General features: G+C 35.3%; 1 protein-coding gene across 2 annotated transcripts in view; it reads left to right on the forward strand.

Annotated features, from left to right (window-relative positions):
- Positions 1–493: 493 nt before the first annotated feature.
- LOC115212996 (beta-1-syntrophin-like) overlaps positions 494–20,379 on the forward strand; it is a 47,451-nt gene continuing 27,565 nt past the window's right edge. For both annotated transcript variants that reach the window (XR_004998202.1, XM_029781871.2), the window contains exon 1: positions 494–1,321. Coding sequence is in view for 1 of the 2 variants with exons in the window: in XM_029781871.2 (XP_029637731.1) it covers positions 805–1,321 (517 nt within the window). In the remaining variant the exon portion in view is untranslated. The remainder of the gene's footprint in view (positions 1,322–20,379) is intronic.

Raw genomic sequence — 20,379 nt, forward strand, 5'->3', positions numbered from 1 at the left:
ATCTCAGCAGCGCGAACAGATAAGCCTACCTGATCAGAATTAAAAGGCATTATGATTAAGCAAAGCTGAACAAGAAAGCTATTGATCTGGCAGGTGAAATAGTCCTCATCCCACTTTTTCTTTTACGTTCGCCGCATAGTCCCTTTAGAAAGGCATTAACTTTACTCTTCCTCTAAAATGTGTAATCAAAAAGACTCCCGGCCGATATTGTCAACTGTTCATTCCAGAACTGTAACATATTTCGTGGTTACGTTTCGTTGAATCTTGATTTCTAACATAGGTACAAGGTCTCAAGTACGGGAAAGGGTTTGGTCAATTTAATAAACTCCTGCACTTAAATGATACCTATTTCATCGACCCCGAAAGAATGAAACGAGATTCGAACTCAGAACGCAAATGTAAGCAACTAAATACCACAAGTTGTTTCGTTCAATGTTTTAGGTATGTGAAAAGTTAAATATCGTTATTTTTTTACTTACAGTATTTTTGAAGTCGTTAAAAGAAAGAAAAAAATATTTATCTTCCCACTCATCCTCCTGTACAAACGAGCGACAAGTCGCTCCGGCTTTATTTACATATTGTTAGCATTTGATAGTTATATTTAAAGCTATGTTAATCCTATAATCTTCTATCATCAGTGCCGGCGAGTTACTGCTACTGTTACTCTTAGCTGAATGAGTGTTACAGGTAAACAATTTAGCTAGAAAAAGAAAAGAAAAAAAGTATCATCATTCGGATAGGGAAGTTCCCGTTTCGGTAGTGAATGTCAGTCACGTGGTTTTGTTTGTCGATTTCAAGGTCAAGATGGCGGCGGCGGCTGCAGCAGCTGGTGCTAGTGTCTCGCGTTCGGGTCTCTACGAAGTCTATTTCCGACAACAATGGTGTTTGGTTTATGTGTCTCTTACCGAAGAATCCTTGGTGCTTACCTTGGACGAAAACCCAGACGCTTCATCCATTGCCAACGGTGTCAGCAATGGCGTTTCGGACGTCAACGAGAAAGACACTAGCGGGGCACCGCTGATGCTCCGTAATGTCTGCGGTGGACCCTCTCATTTACCGGATGGCATTACTGGACAGAAACGAATTGTTCGTGTGATCAAAGAAGAAGCAAACGGGCTGGGTATTAGCATAAAAGGTGGGAAGGAAAACAAAATGCCTATTTTAATTAGTAAGATTTTTAAGAGTATGGCTGCTGACAAAACGGAGAAATTGTACGTCGGTGATGCTATAATATCTGTGAATGGAGAAGATTTACGGGATGCTACACACGACGAAGCTGTCAAAGCATTGAAAAAGGCCGGTAAAGAAGTCACGCTGGAAGGTAAGGTTTTATAGTGGTATTTTCCTTCTTTGGTGGCTGAAAAAGACATCACCTAGCTCGCATTAAGTATATTTTAGTTATGACAAAGTTATGTCTGTCTTTCTTTCTTCCTCTGTAATAGTACACTCTTTCACGCATTCAACCTATATGTTCTTTTTGAGTTTGCAAGGATCCAAAACTGGGTGCCCATTTAAGTTAACTAGAATGTGTAAAACTTCGTTGTCGACTCGTGTAATGCATTCTGATTTTATTAGAGTTACTTCTCGGCCTTTTGGCTTAGATCAAAGTGTAATATTAGAATTCTTGTAGAGTGTAAGCCAGCTATTAGAGAGATTTTTCTTTACTCGCGTGTTCCCTTTATATATACCCTAATAATTTCCATATTTCGTCTCTTAAAATGTCATAAAAAATTGCTATTAAAAGTGTAGGGGTGGATACCGTGTGCAGTAGTATGTTTTCGGTGATTGGAATCGGCAACTTGAACCATACTACACAGTTGGAACTGCTTCTTATCCCTTATACTTTAAAGAAACACAGGAATCTCATAACTTCGATCTGAAAAGGGTATTGTTTTTTTTTTTTTTGTTAAAACTTTTATTATTGTTACAATCTACTATTTATACATCGCACTAAGTTTCTTATTTCTCAAATGAGAGGGAAAAAAAATAAAATGAACAACACAAACACTGCGAAAAACAAACAAACAAACCCGAAACTCAATTCTAATTTGACATTCATTCTAAATCAAAACTGACAGTTATGGTTTCTTCAGAATTGTACGAACTTTCGACCGAATTAGAAATATCAAGTGTTTTTATTTTCTTCTTTAAGTCCTACGGATTAGTTATGTATGTCAAAGAAACGAAAATGCACAGACTCGCACACATCTTTAAAGATATAAAATATCCAGAGAGCTAGATAGATAGATAGAGGGGTTAATTAGGTAGGTAGAGAGAGGGAGAGGGTAGGTAGAAAGAGAGAGAGAGAGAAATTACAAAGAAGCAGAAGAGAATTCTACACTTCGGACAGTGGTCCTTCGTCACGAACAGAAAACGAAGAAAAAGAACGTGAAATAATAAAAAGAAAATTCGTTTGCGAATAACCATCGTTCAAAGAATTCTCTGTTTCTTTCCTCAAGTAATTATATATTTAATTCTGTTCATATGTTTTTCGGATGGCTCTGCTTGGTTATTATTATTATGCTGATGCAGACTAACCTGATAACCATTGTATTTATAATTCATGATATGCGTGTGAGAGGAAGAACGAGATATTTAGTGACATTGTTGTCACGTATCGGGTCGGGTGGGAAGACGTTCACATATATTCCTGCCTTGTTTTGTCAAAATAACTCGCATATTAAAAGTGTTGCCTCGAACTACTGCCTTGTATATGTGTTGTAATTTTTTTTTTACCAAATCCTTTGACTAATAATTACTATAAATGAACAAGCATCTGTGTACACAAAACGTGTTTAAAATTTAAAATATATAAATCGTATAGCGATATTTCAAACAGGAGAAACGAATCTCAATGCATTAAATATAGTACTTATATTTTTATTGACTGGGGAGCTACAGTGACTCAAGCTCCTACAGTTTCGTACCAATGTATTTATCAAACGCATACACACACATACATACTTTTACTGGTTTTAGTCATTGGACGGGACCATGCTGTAGCACCACCGCCTTCAAAGGTACCGTCGACCATATCGGCTTCAGTATTTTTTAAAATCAGGTACTTATTTTATCGATCTCTATTTGTAGAAACACGTTAGAGGATATAATCAAGAGTATCGATTCTCAAACTGGGCAAACGTAAACACTGATACAGATCTGCACACATTAATATTTATGTACATACACCCGCGTGCGCATACACACACAAGTTTATATATATAGTCTGGTGCAGCCCTTCAGTCCACCGTCCAACCCATGGACAACGGACGTTAAATGATGAGGATATGAGGCGTCTGCTAGTTTCGTGAGACATAGATCTCAGCTTGGATAGTTTTGCAGTAGCTACAGTGACTATAGAGACCCACATGTAAATGATAGTCCTACCAGCAGTGACTGCATTTGAAGATACTGTTCTCTCTATTCTAGTCATGTCTTGGTGCTGGTTTTTTTCTGTTGATTTTATTTCTCTTCATTAGGAAGCTTCAGCCCCTCCTTTTCTTTTCAAACTCTTTTCTAGTTCCTGTCTCTAGTGGGGCAATTATCATTAATGCTCTTCTTCCTTTCAGTGTACATATATGGAGAATTCATGTCTTTCTCACATCTTTGAAATAAAGATGAGGCCACCTCCAGGTTCTCTTGACAGAGGCCAGTTCATCCTACAGCAAATCTTCTGGGATCCTCCTATCGGACATGTAGTGCACAAGGCCTAGGGCATTGTTGGTGCACTAGGATGAAAAGGTTAGGTATCTGTGAGTGTGTGTTAGGATGTCATTGTTTGTGATTCAGTCCACTCGTTGTGTAGGCAGAAGGCATTGAGATAGTGTTATGGGAATTGATGCTTCAGGTTTCATTACCAAAAAGCAGTATGCTGAGGATGCTTGTTCTGTAAAGTGCAACCTTTAGTGTATGCGCCATTTGGTTACTGGTCTCCCAGACTCTCATTATCAGCCTAGCTAGTGTTGAGGCTGCTCTTCCAATATGTCTGTTGATATCAAACTCTAGAGAGGGTTATTCATATTGGTGGAGCTGTGGCATATGAACTCCTGCACTATCTCCAGCTTGTAGTTGTTGATGACCCAGCTCTTTTGTCTTCTTCAGACAAGTAGTGAAACTGAGGTTTTGACTGGCTCTTGTGAGATTGTCTATGAGGCATTGCAGTTGCTCCCCTGAGTGTACTGTTAGTACTTAGTCATTTGTAAACAACATGTCCCTGATGAGTACTTTGGTTTTTGCCTTCATTCAAGACAGAACAAACATATCCCTGTTTGATCTTTTGTGAAGGTAGATACTGTCACTTAATGCTCCAATAGTGTGCATCAGCATAATAATGAAGGAAATACCAAACTGAGTTGCGGGGAGCACACAACCCTGTTTCATTTCAGTGTGAATACTAAAGGATTCTAAGAAAGAGCCATCAAACTGTATGTTGTTGTTCATATCTATGTGGAATGAATGAACAATTTTGAGTTACCTTGGAGGGCACCCAATCTTGATAAAGATTCTGAACAACTTGTCTCTGTTCATAAGGTTAGAGGCTTTCATGAGATCAGTGAAAGTGATTAGAGTCATTATCTTTGCTCTCAGCATTTTTCTTGTAGTTGCTGAAAGGAGATCATGCCAATTATGGAGTGATCTGAAGCTACACTGAAACTCAGGATATATCCTTTCAGTGATTTTTCTGCCTTCTGTTTAGGACCACACAAAGGAAGATCTTCCCAGCAATGCTTAGCTAGTATATTCAACTGTAGTTGGTGCAATCATTTCTGTCCTTTTTGTTCTTGTGAAGGGAAACAATATTGCAGTCTCTCCTGTCCTTCTTTCCAGCCCTGGCACAGTAGTTGATGCAGGTGGAAGTTTTATTCACCTCCATACAACTTAAAGTTTGTAGGCTTTCAGAAACCCGGCTTGTTCAGGCTCGGATTACTGAATGAAGAAATACAGGAAGTTCAAGATAGCTATTGAAAAATAGGCTGCTATTGGTCAAGGTGGGTCACATGACAATCGCTTTGGTATTGGTTGCATTGCATTCTGTGAAATAGTTTGTGGTAGAAAGAGCATCCAAACCAAGCAAAAAGTGAAATACACGTGTGAGTTTTCATCCTTCAACCAGTCTAGGAGGGCAGAAACTCTGAATAAAAACTGATAACCTGTTCTGTTCATGCCAGTATGAAAAGCATAGATAGAAGTAGGATGGTGTTGATACACTACTGCAAAGATGTTATCTTATAGATAACAGTTTTTGGCAATGATAGGATTTTGTTTGTAGAGCTTGTTTAGTGTATGATTTTGCATTAAGGTCAATGGGACACACACAAGGATTTAGAAATCCCTTTAACATTTAGATGATATATATAAATTTATTTTCATTTCATTTTATTACGGTTTTGTTTTCATCATTGTTTAGCACATGGAAGGTGGATGTTAAATGATGATGATATTTAAAGTTTTTAACATTCTCTTTGCTACTTTGCTGTGAATATCTTTTTACACACACACACACACACACACACATACATTGATGTTTGTTTATATATTATAACGAGCAAAACGCCCCCCGTCCAATGGACGGTGCTGAGTTGTCAAACATTTAAACCAAATTTTCTCAAAACAACTTGTCCGACCGTCCCATAGGCCTCCCCTTTGAGAAACACTGATTTAACCTAAATTTGAGACACCAGCAAAAGACGGATTTCGACTGATGTACTTGTGCGTACAAATACACGTTCCCATGGCTTTATCGATTGCATTCTCACCTGCAATCGATTTTTGTAATTTTTTCAAGAATTATACATGCCCTGATACCGTCGGTATCTACATATCAAATTTGAGCACAATCGGATGGAGGATGCCCGAGATCCTAGAAGACACTCACACAGACAGAATGGATTTTATATAATAGATAAAAACATTAAACTGAAGGATTACTCAATGCTTTTGGTAGAGCACAAATTAATTATTCTTTAACAAGAATAGTATTGACAGTGACTGTGAAGTTTTGGTCAGCTAAGCCATAACTGGACAGTCCGATGATGGTTGAAACTTCAAGTTGTGTCAGTGCAATTCTTGTTAAAAAATTCTCCCTCTCTCTCTCTTTCTACTCACCCACCCTGTTCAAAACAAAAGTAAAATTTGTCTTGAAACTTAGTGGTTTGACAAAGAAAGACTGATGAAATAAGTACCAGACTTAAATTAGTACTTCTGTTGATATAACCAACCCAAAAATTATTGGAGGCAATATCCTAGCATACTGTAGGCCAATGACTGGAACTAGAAAAAAAATGCTGACTCAATGTTAAAATTGTTTTATGGCAAACAATAAAAAGACGTCAACGTTTTCTAGTCTATTGAGCATGAAATAAATTACTTGATTTATTATTTTTTGTGTATATTCTTTCAAAATGTAAGGATTTATTCATTTCTAATTCTTGTCAAGACAAGAATGATTATATCTCTTGTGTGAACACCAAACACTAATACTGCTGGTTAAAGCTACTATTGTCATTTTCTGTAATATCTCTTTTACATCTCCCCAAAGGTCTGCATACTTATTTTTGTGGTCAATTTTTTTTCAGTGCAAGATTCAACTGAATATTTATCCCTTATCCCTTAATCAGCTTTATAAGAAGATGGAGTTGATATGTTTGTTACTGGATATCAGTTCATGTATGAATTATTCATTTCTAGTTCTTGTCAAGACAAGAATGATTATATATCTTGGTTAAATTTCTTTTACAGTATAACACAATTTTTAAAGTTCCATATTAACATTATTCATGATGATGATGTGTTAGTAAATATAGTGATGAGTCCATTTTTGATCAAGCAAGCAGAAAGTAGAGATGTTACACAACTTTAGTACAGCAAGTTGAATAAGAGAGCATTGTCGAATGGATTACAGAGAAATCTACCAGTATTTTCTTAATCCATTAACTTCATGTGAAGCATAGGGTGCCAACAAGAGATCTCCATGTGTCTAGATCTTGGGTAAAGGATTGCAGTTGTCACCCAAGTTAACCATTTACCAGTGTTTCATTTTTGTGAAGCTTCTAAAGAATTTCTTGATACATTAAAAAGACAATAATGAGTAAGATACTCACTGATCATCTTTAAAGGATCATTGTATTAGTTTTCAGGATGATTAATATATAGCTTGATGAGTGACAATTAAGAAAAAAAAGCAAAAACAAAACAAAGAAAGCAATGGACTAAAAGTCAGTAAAGTATAGTTGGAGAAGAACTAGAAGTTGAATTAAATGAGAATTGAGAATATGTTAAGTTTTATTAGTATTGATGTGATTGGTAGTAATTGGCAGTTTAAGAGAATTAATCTTTTGTAGAACTGTGGTTTAGGGTGGTAAAAATGGTAAAGCACTAGACTAAATGTATTTAGTTCTATATCTTTGTGTATTGTGTTCAAGTCCTGCTGGGCTTGTCTTTGTCTTTCATCATGTGGATCTATGAAATAGTATCGGTCATATACTGAGGTTGATTTAATTGAGTATACTTTCCCCTACAAATTTACCTTGTGCCAATATAAGAAATTTTTTCTATTCTTGCCTAATGTGAAAGTTTGATTCGTTGTAACTGAAAGATTTATGTCTCTGATTTTCAAACTTGTATACTATCCGTACAAATTAACCAGAGATTGGAAACTTGTTACAGCTGTTCAAATTTTGGCTTTGAATCATATTTTTAAAAATGTACCTCTTCTTCATGTATGAAGTACTTTTTCCCTTCTTGTCTGCAATTCCAAATGTTCATTCACATATATATCATCATCATCATCGTTTAACATCCGTTTTCTGTGCTAGCATGGGTTGGACAGTTCGACCGGGGTCTGGGAAGCCAGGAGGCTGCACCAGTCTGATCTGGCAGTGTTTCTACAGCTGGATGCCCTTCCTAATGCTAACCACTCCGTGAGTGTAGTGAGTGCTTTTTACGTGCCACTGGCACAGGTGCCAGGGGAGGCTGGCAGCGACCACGATCGGTTGGTGCTTTTTACGTGCCACCAGCACAGAAGCTAGTCAAGGTGGCGCTGGCATCGGCCACGTTCGGATGGTGCTTTTTACGTGCCATACACATTCACAAATATACATAAGATTATATATGAACACATTTATCTTCAATATAACAAATATGCACCTGCATATATATATATATATATATATATATATATATATATACATACACATCATCATTGTTTAATGTCCATATTCCATACTGGTATGGGTTGGACGATTTGACAGGAGCTGTCCAGACTCCAGTTGTCTGTTTGGACATGGTTTCTATGGCTGGATGCCCTTCCTAACACCAACCACTTTACAGAGTGTGCTTGGTGCTTTTTACATTCTACCGGTACGGGAACATTTGTGCAGTACTGGCATGAGTGCATTTAATGTGGCACCATCACCTGCAAAATACATACCTGTATGTATGGATGACCATGATTTTACCCTGTTTGATGTATCTTCTAAAGTACAGCAAATCACCAGAACTTCCAGTTCTTTGTCATTTCCTCAGTAAGGCCCACCATCTGAAGATCCTTTCTTGCCACTTTGTCCTATGCATTTTTGGGTCTAACCTTCCACAATTAGAGATCAGCACTTCTTTAAGCAGTGGTCCTCATCCAAATGCATCACATAACCAAACCAGTGCAGTCATCCCTCTTGCACACAACATTTGATGCCTCTTATACCAGTTTTCCTCTTAAATCATTTACACTCTGTCATGTGTACACAAGTGTTTTAACATAAAAATCATGTATATATATATGTACATATATATATGTACATCATCATCATCATCATCATGCATAGCATCTTGATTCTTGTCAGTTTGATGATGATGATGTACATATATATATGTACATATATGTATATATATATATGTAAATAATGTAGGTAGCTTATTAGCAATTAAAACTTAAAGGCAAATTTATAAACATCACTAGGGTGATATGGGTACAAAGTGGTACCAGCATTGCTAGAAATAAGAGTCAAAATAATTCATTAGCCGCAAAAAGCACTAACTCAATAAGTTGACAAAAGAAACAGAGCTTCATACTGTAGTGAGACAAAGCTCTCTACTGAAGAAGCAGATATAGCCATATCATGTGATTTCGAATTCTGATGCATAGCATCTTGATTCTTGTCAGTGGATCTTACTGCATCTAGGGTTAAGCTCAGCTCAACTCACGTCAACTTAAAGAAATCGTTAAAATGGGTATATTTGCTTCTTCTGTAGGGAGCTCTGTTTCCTTTAACTCATTAAAGTTAGTGCTTTTTGTGGCTACTAAGTCGTTTTGACTCTTATTTCTAGCAATGCTGATACCACTCTGTGCCCCTGTCACCTTAGTGATGTTTATATATATGTATGTACCTATATATAAAAGTTACTTGGAAATAGATGCCTGGCATTTGATCATATAATATAAATAATATATAAATATATGCATATATACAGACATATATGTATATATACATGCATATATGGGTACAGGACATCAAAAAAACGTAGACAAAACGAGAACATAAAAAACATAGAAAATGAACATTTTTTCAAACAATGAAAGAAACAAACAGAGAAACGAGACAGGCAACTTAAAGAAAAATTCCCTTCATCAGTTGTTCCCTGTTTTATCTACTGTGTGTTTCATTGTCCCTACCTTCAAAACACGGAGTAGATAAAACAGGGGACAACTGACGAAGGGAATGTTCTTTATGTTACCTGTCTCATTTGCCTGTTTGTTTGTTTCTTTCGCTGTTTGAAAAAAAGTTCGTTTTCTATGTTTTTGTTTTTTGTTTTCATTTTGTCTACGTTGTTTTGATGTCCTGTACCATATATGCATGTATATATACATATGTGTATGTATATATGCATATATATTATATTATTTCTATCTATCTATCTATCTATCTATCTATCTATCTATCTATATATATATATATATATATATATATATATATATATATATAAGACCAAAGTGTACTTATTCTGCCATATGTATATAAAAAGAGATACAAAAAAATGGGACAAGAATGCAAAACAGCCAGACAGATGATACAAAAAAGGGACAAGAAAAAATAAGGACAGGTCATTTGGAGTTTTCTTTCTTCGGTTGAATTCCAGATTATCTTTGTAATTTTGGCTGGTTATACTCGAGATTGCTCCTTCACACTTTCTTTCTAAGAACCCCTTCACACTTACTTCGTTCTTTCCACTCTTCTTTCTTTTGTTCCCCCTCTCTCACATTTCCTGGCTTTCTCTTCGTTCTCACCTGCCCTCCTCTTTCACTTCACTCTGTCCCTTTTCTTTTTTTCTCATCCCTCCCTAATTTTTCTATCCCTCTGTCGCTACCTCTCTCCTCTCTCTCCATGTGACAGGTGTTTGGCCAAGCCTGACCTTTCTCTTTTGGTTTGACTACCATCCATGTAACATCTATATTTCTCCCCATGACTGTCATCTCATATGTCCCTGCCATAAGGCTTCACTTCCACACATGCCAGCTTAATTTAAGTAGTCCTTAGTCAAAAGACACCTGTTGTTAATGTCTTATTAGTTGGATTTGTATTTGTGTACCATTTCTCTGTTTTTTTTTTCATTCACTGCTTTCTTCCAAGGAATCTAGTGCTCTTAGCTTAGTTTTTCCTTGGAGCTGGCCAGATTGGAGCAATCTCGAGTAAAATCAGCTGAAATTGCAAAGATAATCTGGAACTTGACTGAGGAAAGAAAACTCCGAATGACTCATCCTTGTTTTTCCTTGTCTCTTTTTTGTATCATCTGTCTGGATGTTTTGTTGTCCCTTTTTTGTATCATCTAACTGTCTGGATGTTTTGCGTTCTTGTCCCATTTTTTGTATTCCTTTATATATATAATAATTATCCCAGTACATAGATTCAGTATATACATTGGAATAATTTCACTAATTTATTAAGCTGATTGAATAAAATAACCATGATATCCTGATAGTAGATAAGACTAATGTGCAATTGGTTCGTCAGTTGCAGTGACTTATTCTTTTCAACATAGCAGTCAACTGTTGGTTAGCTGGAATTAGCATTGATGTATTCTATAGGAAAAAGATTGACTCTGTTGGAGTTACATCATCTCTAAAATGTTTCTCAAAGCGATTAATCCAAAGATTAAGGTTGTTGTTGGAAATGTAGAGCATCATATGAAAGCAAGTAACCATTTGCCTTCGTTAATAACCTAATTACATTAGTAAGCTTGCATTTATTCTGGACAGTGATTGAATAGTATTTCTTCAATATGATACAGGATGTGTGAAAAGCATTTCTGTTATTCCATTACATCGTTTATATTGTGGAATAATAGAAACAACAACACACACACACAAAGAAAAATCAATTTCCTTCCATTTCTAAGTATAAATGAAAGGGTCATCTATCTAAAAGTATCAATCAGTGTTTAATCAGCAAAGAAAATATCCTTATTCAACTTCATTAGACTTGTGATATTAATTCCGTTGAAGCTAAAGCCACTTATTCCAATTGCAATGAAATCTAGCAGTCTGATCTATTACTAAAATTGCTTTCAATAATCTGTTGTTTGATATTCTAAAAATATTCAGGAATTCATTAACTTTTTAATTTACTGTAGTCATGTTGCTAAATGTATACTGAATTTTTATTCAGCCAGGCTGCTATCTGCAATATCGATGAATATTGTACTCGCTGATTCTTATATCAGAAGCAATTAATTCTCATTTAAGCATGTAGCTTGTTGCAACTACATATCATTGAGAAGACCTAAAAAGGCTGACATGCAACTGGTGGTCATGCTGGCCACTGAGTAAATGTTCTTCTCCTTCTGATGTTTAGTTTGTTTTTAACACCACACGTCCATGAGATGTTATTTCATGATGAATAGCACAGTAACTTGCCTATCAACATGTATATACATGAACTATGACACATACAGGGCTATTTAAATCTAATACTGCTTCAGTTGCATTTCCTGGATATTTGAAGTTGTGCCTGAAACTCGATGCCTTCATAGTGATTTTAGAAACAGTAACTTTAAGGCGGCGAGCTGGCAGAAACGTTAGCACGCAGGGCGAAATGCGTACCCGTATTTTGTCTGCCGTTACGTTCTGAGTTCAAATTCCGCCGAGGTCGACTTTGCCTTTCATCCTTTCAGGGTCGATAAATTAAATACCAGTTACACACTGGGGTCGATATAATCGACTTAATCCGTTTGTCCGTCCTTGTTTGTCCTCTCTGTATTTAGCCCCTTGTGGGTAGTAAAGAAATAGGTATTTCGTCTGTCTTTACGTTCTGAGTTCAAATTCCGCTGACGTCAACTTTGCCTTTCATCCTTTCGGGGTCAATAAATAAAGCACCAGTTACGCACTGGGGTCGATGTAATCGACTTAAACCCTTTGTCCTTGTTTGTCCCCTCTATGTTTAGCTTCTTGTGGGCAACAAAGAAATAAGAAACAGCAACTTTAATTGTTCTTTTTCTCCATTCTCTCTGGAATGGTGTCATCATGATGATGATGGTGGTAACAAGATGATTAAAGAAGATAACAATATAGATGCATTCTTACAAACTACTGAATGTCTTAATTGCTTATGAATATTTATAAAGCAGAAATGACAATTAGAAGAACTAATCTCATATGTTACTGAAACTATGATTCTATTTCTGATGTCAGCTTTTTCTTGTTTTGCTCGTGTTGATAGAATATAAAAACTATACCTCTTACACACTTACTCTACTTTACTCAATTTCCTCAAATATTCCAGAATTATAGTTCATTATGATCAATGTTCTTGTATAGATAACTTAGCAAGACTTTTACAAATATTACTTCTAGGAATAGAAGATAGAAATAGGGATATTATAGAAAATGTGATTGTCTCCTAGATGTGTGAAAGTCATATAAAGATCATTGTGTAGCTCCAGTTGATAGTGTTAAATAGCTGAAAAATAAATCACTCTTTGGTTAGGACTGGCCAATTGCAATTAATATTTCCAGATGATCTGGATCCTATTCTTAATAACTAAGTGTACTGAGGTATATAGAATTATGTTTCTTTTAATGCATTACAAACTTTCTGCAGTGTATTTGAATTTATAAGTAGGTTGTCCAATGCCTTATCTATTGAAGCAATTGCATTTATGAGAGTGAAATGTGTCTGCAAAATATTTTAAAATTGATTCTTTGAATTTTATCTTATCAATCCTAGTGTAATAACCAGTGAACTTAATATTGGTTTCAAATTTCACAAGGCCAGCAACTTTGGGGGAGGGGGTAAGTTGATTATATCAGCCCAAGAGCTCAATTGGTATTTATTTTATTGACCCTGAAAGGATGAAAGGCAAAGTTGACCTTGGTGGAATTTGAACTCAGAACATATAGACAGATGAAATGCTGCTAAACATTTTGTCCAGCATGCTACTAATTCTGCCAGCTCACCACCCAAAGCAGTGAACTTAATATTAACTGAAGAAAAATAAAACTGAAGGGGCTACCACTGAATAAAAAAGACAAAGACCAATCAAAACAAAAACTCTAAGTGTGGTTGCTTGACTTTCTAGAAGTAGCAGTCAGATTTTCAAATCATGTCCACCATCTTAAGCAAGGAAAAATGTTTTAGATGCTTGTATAAAGACTGGATATTCATGGCCAGAATGGTTTTGGTCATAGGTATACTTAGATCTAGGCTGAGCAACAACAGTAAGAACTTTAGTATACAATCTATGGAATGCAAAGAAAACTAGTCGATGATCTTTACCTGATCAAATTTGTTCAGTTTTGATTTCCAGTTAAAATTATTTCATTTCCTTACACTTAGGTTGCTATTGCTGAAAACAAGAATATCACATTTCAATTTCTTTATACATTTGGGACTTTGTACCCAGTTAAAAAAGGAAATTCACTTTATGGGATGCACTGCTTAAGTAGATATTAGACAAAGAAGTTGGCAATGTTTCTTAAATTGTTGTTCTGTGTCACTTCCAGAGCTAATTTTTCTTAATTTGTCTCTTGATAACTGACCAACTCATTCCATATTCTTCTGATTGTAAATATATGATTGCCAAATATATTGAGCTGTTCACAACTGTCCTTCTCTCTATTGTCTTGATTATGCATGATGCAAATATAGAACTTCTTTTAGTATGCATTGAAGTTAAAGAAAATCTGTTCTTTTGATTCCTTATCCTGCATTTTTGTCTTCCTGATGCTAACTGCTCCATTACTGCCATAATTTTTTTTTATGAAGCCATTAATCAATGGAACAACAAAGAAGTCTCTAACAAACTATTGATTTGTTCTGTTGACGTGTATTGCTTTAAATTATCTGCAAGACTAGTTCCACAAATCTCTCTTCATCTTTTTGTATTAACTAGTGCACTGCAAGTAGAGTCTTTATTTAAGTTGTTTACTGAATATTTTAGCCTCATTTGTCATAACTCATTCTATTTGTTAGAAATCATAAAACAGTGTGTGTATGGAATTTTCTGCATGGTATGTTTCTGTTATTCAAATATCGATATCTTTATATTGAACATCATCAAATGCTATTTTACTGTTACTTTATAGTATAATAAGATTTCTGAGGTCTTGTATATTTAATTGGCTTCCTGACCAGAAGCTGTTTCCTTTGTCATTAAAATTCTTTTGCTTCATTTCTCTGATCATAGTCAAAATGAGAATTGGGTTTTAGATATATTAGCATTTTCTCCAGAGTTAACAATTAACTTGCTAGATTTATGAAACATTCAGTAACAGAATTGCTAGACTGATTGTTGAATGTGCATATATGAATGTACACATAATAGTTGAATACACTTTCATTATGAATGTCTATTGAGCATTCTTGTTATTTTCTCTACCCATAATTCTGTATATGTGTGTGTGTGTGTGTATGCATGCTTATAAGCAGTAATAACAGGCTCATATCATAATGATGTTGTTTAAGAATAGTCCTGACAATTTTTGAGGTAAAAATAACAAGAATGCTTACACCCATTCACCTTATTCAGTCATGCATTATTTGTAGAAAAGCCCTGCAGGAATGTTATTCTCTCTTAGCTTATGCTTTTTTTTTATACTTCACAAAGGAAAGATTGACCCAGCTATGAAAAAAAGACTGAGAAATGCAAGTACAATTAACAGTTAAGGAATTTGGGTCATTCACAAGTTATTTGTTTAAATATTCCACTGTTTGCTTAGTGCTTGCTTACGTACCTAAAATCCTCATGTTCTAAACATATTTAAAAGGTGAAGTTGATTAACTTGTTTGTTGTTAAATTGATTGCATTAGTCAAAAGAATCTCAAAAGTTAAGCTGTTTTGTATGCAGAAGATGGAATTTTAAAATGTTGATTTAACTGTTACTAATTGACTTTGAAGGAAGTTGGAACTGATACTTTTGTGCATTTGCTTTTTGAATAGGGATAACTCTGTCTATAGCTGATGTTAAAACTGTAAAGCAGGGTATATTTAGGTCTACTTGAAGTAGTTTTAGAACAAAAGACTTCAATTCATCTTATTACATTTTTTTCTCATTTAAACTTAAGCTGTTTTTTTTTACTGATTTTATTTGAAAATAAATTGATAAAGCAAAGCTATTAAATTTCAATCAAATATTTGCCCACTGGCAAAATAATTGCCATTTCATGTGTGTAGTTGTGTCTTTAATGAAATCGATACTTAGTCCACTTAAATGTAAGTAGCTACCATACGGAGTTAATTAGCACTGTATAGTTGTTTTTTCTTTTTCTCAAAAGCTTACACTGTTTAGTTTAAGTCATTCCTCATAACTGGGGGAAAAAAGTGTGGAAGCCACACATGTATTTCACATTACAATGAAGCTGAAGTGGTAAGTAGTGCGGCAGTGATCTGATGAGTTATGAGACATTATTTTGTTTCATACAGTTCTATATTTGAGAGATGAGGAATTATATACATTATTTACATTTGATGGATATTTGTCCTCATCTTGTTTGTTGTTAACACAATGCTTCGGCTGATATATTCTCCAGCCTTCATCGGGTGTCTTGGGGAAATTGTCATCGCCGCCACTGCCGTCTAGCAGGAATGCTAGCTAATTATTTTTCCTTTTCCATTGTGAACTGTATGGATAGCTTTATTGAGTTCACATGATCTAACAGTACTTGGACATCTTCCTGGTGGGACCAGAGAATAAAGGTGTCATCAACATATCACAGCCATAGGGTTGGTTTTAGTGGTGTTGATCCTAAAGCCAAATTCTCAAAGTATTCCATGTATATATTGGCTATTATCAGTGACAATGGCAAATCCATAGCTAAACCCTCTTCCTGTCAATATATATCAGTGTCCATTCTGAAGTAGGTAGTTTCAACATAGAAGGTCAACATTTCCATCAAGTTTCTTATTGGTATACTAGTATGTTCTTTTAGATGGGTGTCTGTCACTAGTTTTTCTTGAATAACCGATAGTGCTTCATCAGTTGGGACTTTGGTGAACAAACTTAGTACATCTAGACTCACCGTCTGGTTGAATGCAGTGGGGGTATCCTTGATCCCTGCTGTAAAGTGGATGGAATTCTTCACATACGATGTTGACTTTCCTGCTAACGGACTGATTATATCCACAAGGAAGCGGCTCAGTAGATGACATGCTGAACCTCTACAGCTCACTATAGGTCTTAATGGAATACCATCCTTGTGAATCTTAGGAAGACCGTACATGTGTGGTAGTTTACTAGTGTTGAATCAGTTGTCTGTACTTCATTGGTGTAAAGTGATCCTTGTTCTTGATCAAGGTCTGTGACAACTTCCTCTCTGTTTTCAGAGTTGGGTCTTCCTTTACTTTGCTGTAGCTACCATCACTTATGAGACTTGCCAATTTTTCAGACATCACCACTGTAGTATTTCCTTTGGCCGCTGGAAGTATTATGATGGAATTCTCACTCTGTAGTCTTTTGATAGCGAACCTTTCTTCCTTAGTGATGTTTGGTTTGGGAAGTTTTGCTTTTTCTAGTACCTGTCTCACTTTCCACCTTAGTTCATCTCCCTGAGTTTTTGCTATTGCACACACATATATGTATATGTGTGTTGTATGTGTGTATGTTTGTGTGTCTGTGTTTGTCACCCCCACCATCGCTTGACAACTGATGTTAGTGTGTTCACGCCTTCGTAACTTAGTGGTTCAGCAAAAGAGACTGATAGAATAAGTACTAGGCCTACAAAGAATAAGTCCTGGGGTCGATTTGTTCGACTAAAGGCAGTGCTCCAGCATGGCTACAGTCAAATAATTGAAACAAATAAAAGAATTAAATATGCTAAATAGTTTGTATTATTTTTTTATAAGTGAATTGGTTTTAAGTTTGTTATCATTTTTGTGCATCCTCAGTCACAAATATTTGAGAAGATCTTTGGCAAATGCCTAATTGGTCAGCATTTGATTGTATTTATTGCTGTCTCTATCCTGTCATTATAATATTAAGATTTATGATACCCATTTTGAAGATAGCAGTTTGTTAACTGAGACTTGGCTGTTACATTCTTCAAGTTTAGTAAGCATATAAAAGCATCTTTTTTTGTTCTTGTCATAATAATAATGCTTCACTATAGTTTTATTTAACATTTGGAAGAAATGATTTAATGGTGCAATATATAATTTTGTTTTTAAGGTTACCGCTTAATTTTAGGAAATACTAGTTTGTGTAAATAATAGCTATGTATTTCAATGAATGTTTCCAGAACCATGAACTTCCTGACTGGCAAGTAATTGATGTACAAATGTTATTTAAAAAAAACAAAATGTTGGCTGATTAGTTTGGTAAGTGAATTGCACAGATTGTTGTGACAATTGTTACTGAGGATACATTTCTGTAAGGTTCACCTTCATCTACAGATATTGGAAAGTAGAGTTGCCAATGAATTATATAGTTGAGTTAATACTTCAAAACAACCTACAAGTACATCACTTTTAACAGTCAATAATGTTGATTTAGATCTGAACTTCGTAAAATTATCATTATACTCATAGCCATCACATCTTTATTGTAGTATATGATTTAAATGAAATTTAGTGTTTTATTTCATGTAGAGAATAGTGCCTCTGGTCAAATATACAAACTCATACCTCTGTAGTTGAGTTATCACTTTATGCAGTTTGTTATAATTTATCAATAGAGCTGTGCAGGCTCTGTAAGGTTATGATGTTTCCCTAAGTACTTGAAGTAGTATTTGGTGAGATATGATTTGGTTTTTACTCCATAGACATTTTCATGTGCAATTTCAAAGTTATTTTGTAATTACAATATATATTCTCTTGATGGAAATAAGACACTTCTTTCATTTGTTCTTTTTATTTAATATAAAGGTGAACGTAGCGAGTATGACTTATGTCAGTCTTTAAAGATAAATGGATTTGTCAATGAATTTTGATCTGATTACTTATAAAAGAGCTTCTCTATTGAAGCTAAATTTCATATGGCAGTGATTTTAGACTTGCTTTTATAAAATGAAAAGTGAGAGATGATTAAAATTGTACAGTTTATACTGTTAATCACTACTACTACTAGGGTGGTACTATCTGTTAGGGGCTCTAGTTATGGGCCATATAACAGAAGTTGGTTCTGTGGTTAAGGCATGAAGAACTTAGAGGAGGGCTGACTCATAGACATGACACACAGGTTCACTGATGTGTGCATACATCCTAATTAATGTGAACCAGTCCTTTCTGCCTATGGGTTAAACAAGCCCTGTGCTTTAAAGCTAAGCCTGGGAAAGTGGGAGACTAGATGAGTAAAATATTAAAAAACAGCAGATGGCAATGAGAAATCACTACTTTATCTTCACCAATTCAAGAATTTTCATAGAGATCCATGATTGTTGATGCCTGTAGGTATGGCACATGAAGAGAAAAGAACACTTTAAAAAAAAATTGTGCTTATTCCCTATGGTGAAATGAACTGTGCCACATAAAATTGCTTTGTGTATTTACAGTAGATTTAAACTCCTGTCTCATAATTCCTACCAACCATTTTTTTTTTCAAAGGCAAATTTATTGTGTCAGCAATACAAGTTAGATATGTATTTCTCAATACAAGATAAATATGTATATATATTGTGTACGACTGAGATCTTTCTATCCTCTTTTCTTAAAAAAGAAAATAATGATGACACTTGCTGTGATTTATATTTCTTCTAAAGTTGAAATGAAATAAACAAGGACTGTGAAACATTTTTAAAATTCCAAAAATCTAGTAACTTCTTTCAAAGAAATGTCATTGAAATCTTATTACTACCATCATCACATGGCCCAATTCAGATAAACCAATTTATATATCTATACCTGATGTCTTTTTTGATAACCTAATCCACAGCTGTTTTCTTGACCCATTGATTAGAAATCTATCCTCACTCTATATACTTCACTTTGGAATGTGACTCAAAACAAATTGATCAAGTGATGTAAATTTATTCTTTCTATTTCACATTTTCTTAATCATTCATAAATCTGATACACTATCATTTAAAGAAGCACTGAGGAATCTTCTGTGTAGTTAGTTGGCCTACTAGAAATACCTAAATCTCTCAGATTACACCTTGTCATAAATAAAGTAAGAACACTTAAAATAATGTAGTCTACAAATGATAGAAAAAATAGGATGGTCACAACTGGAATGTGTTTGAATAATCAGAGACAACCTGGTGTTAAGCAACAATATTCACTGTACACTTGTACATTAATATAAATAAGTCAAACCTTATCTTTGAATAATACAGATCACATCAAAACATTATTATGCACACAAGTATGGCTGTGTGGAAAGCTTGCTTTACAACCGAGTGGTTTTAGGTTCAGTCCCACTGTGCTGCACCTTGGGCAATGTCTTCTACTGTAGCTCACGACTGACTACCTCATATGAGAATTTTGGTATATATATATATATATATATATATTATATATATATATACCAAATAAAAATCAAATGGAAATTGTAGTTGTGATACCTGTGCTGGTGGCATGTAAAAAGCACCATCTGAACGTGGCCGATGCCAGTGCCGCCTTGACTGGCATCTGTGCCAGTGACACATAAAAAGCACCAACCGATCATGGCCATTTGCAAGGCTCCTCTGGCCCCTATGCCGGTGGTACATAAAAAGCACCCACTACACTCACGGAGTGGTTGGCGTTAGGAAGGGCATCCAGCTGTAGAAACACTGCCAGATCAGACTGGAGCCTGGTGCAGCCTCCTGGCTTCCCAGATCCTGGTCGAACTGTCCAACCCATGCTAGCATGGAAAACGGACGTTAAACGATGATGATGGTGATATATATTTATGTGTGTGTGTGCTTGTGTTTGTCCCCCACCTTTGCTTGACAATTAAATTTGATTTTATGTTCCCTT

Source organism: Octopus sinensis, linkage group LG1 (genome assembly GCF_006345805.1).
Source record: "Octopus sinensis linkage group LG1, ASM634580v1, whole genome shotgun sequence".
NCBI lineage: Eukaryota > Metazoa > Mollusca > Cephalopoda > Octopoda > Octopodidae > Octopus > Octopus sinensis.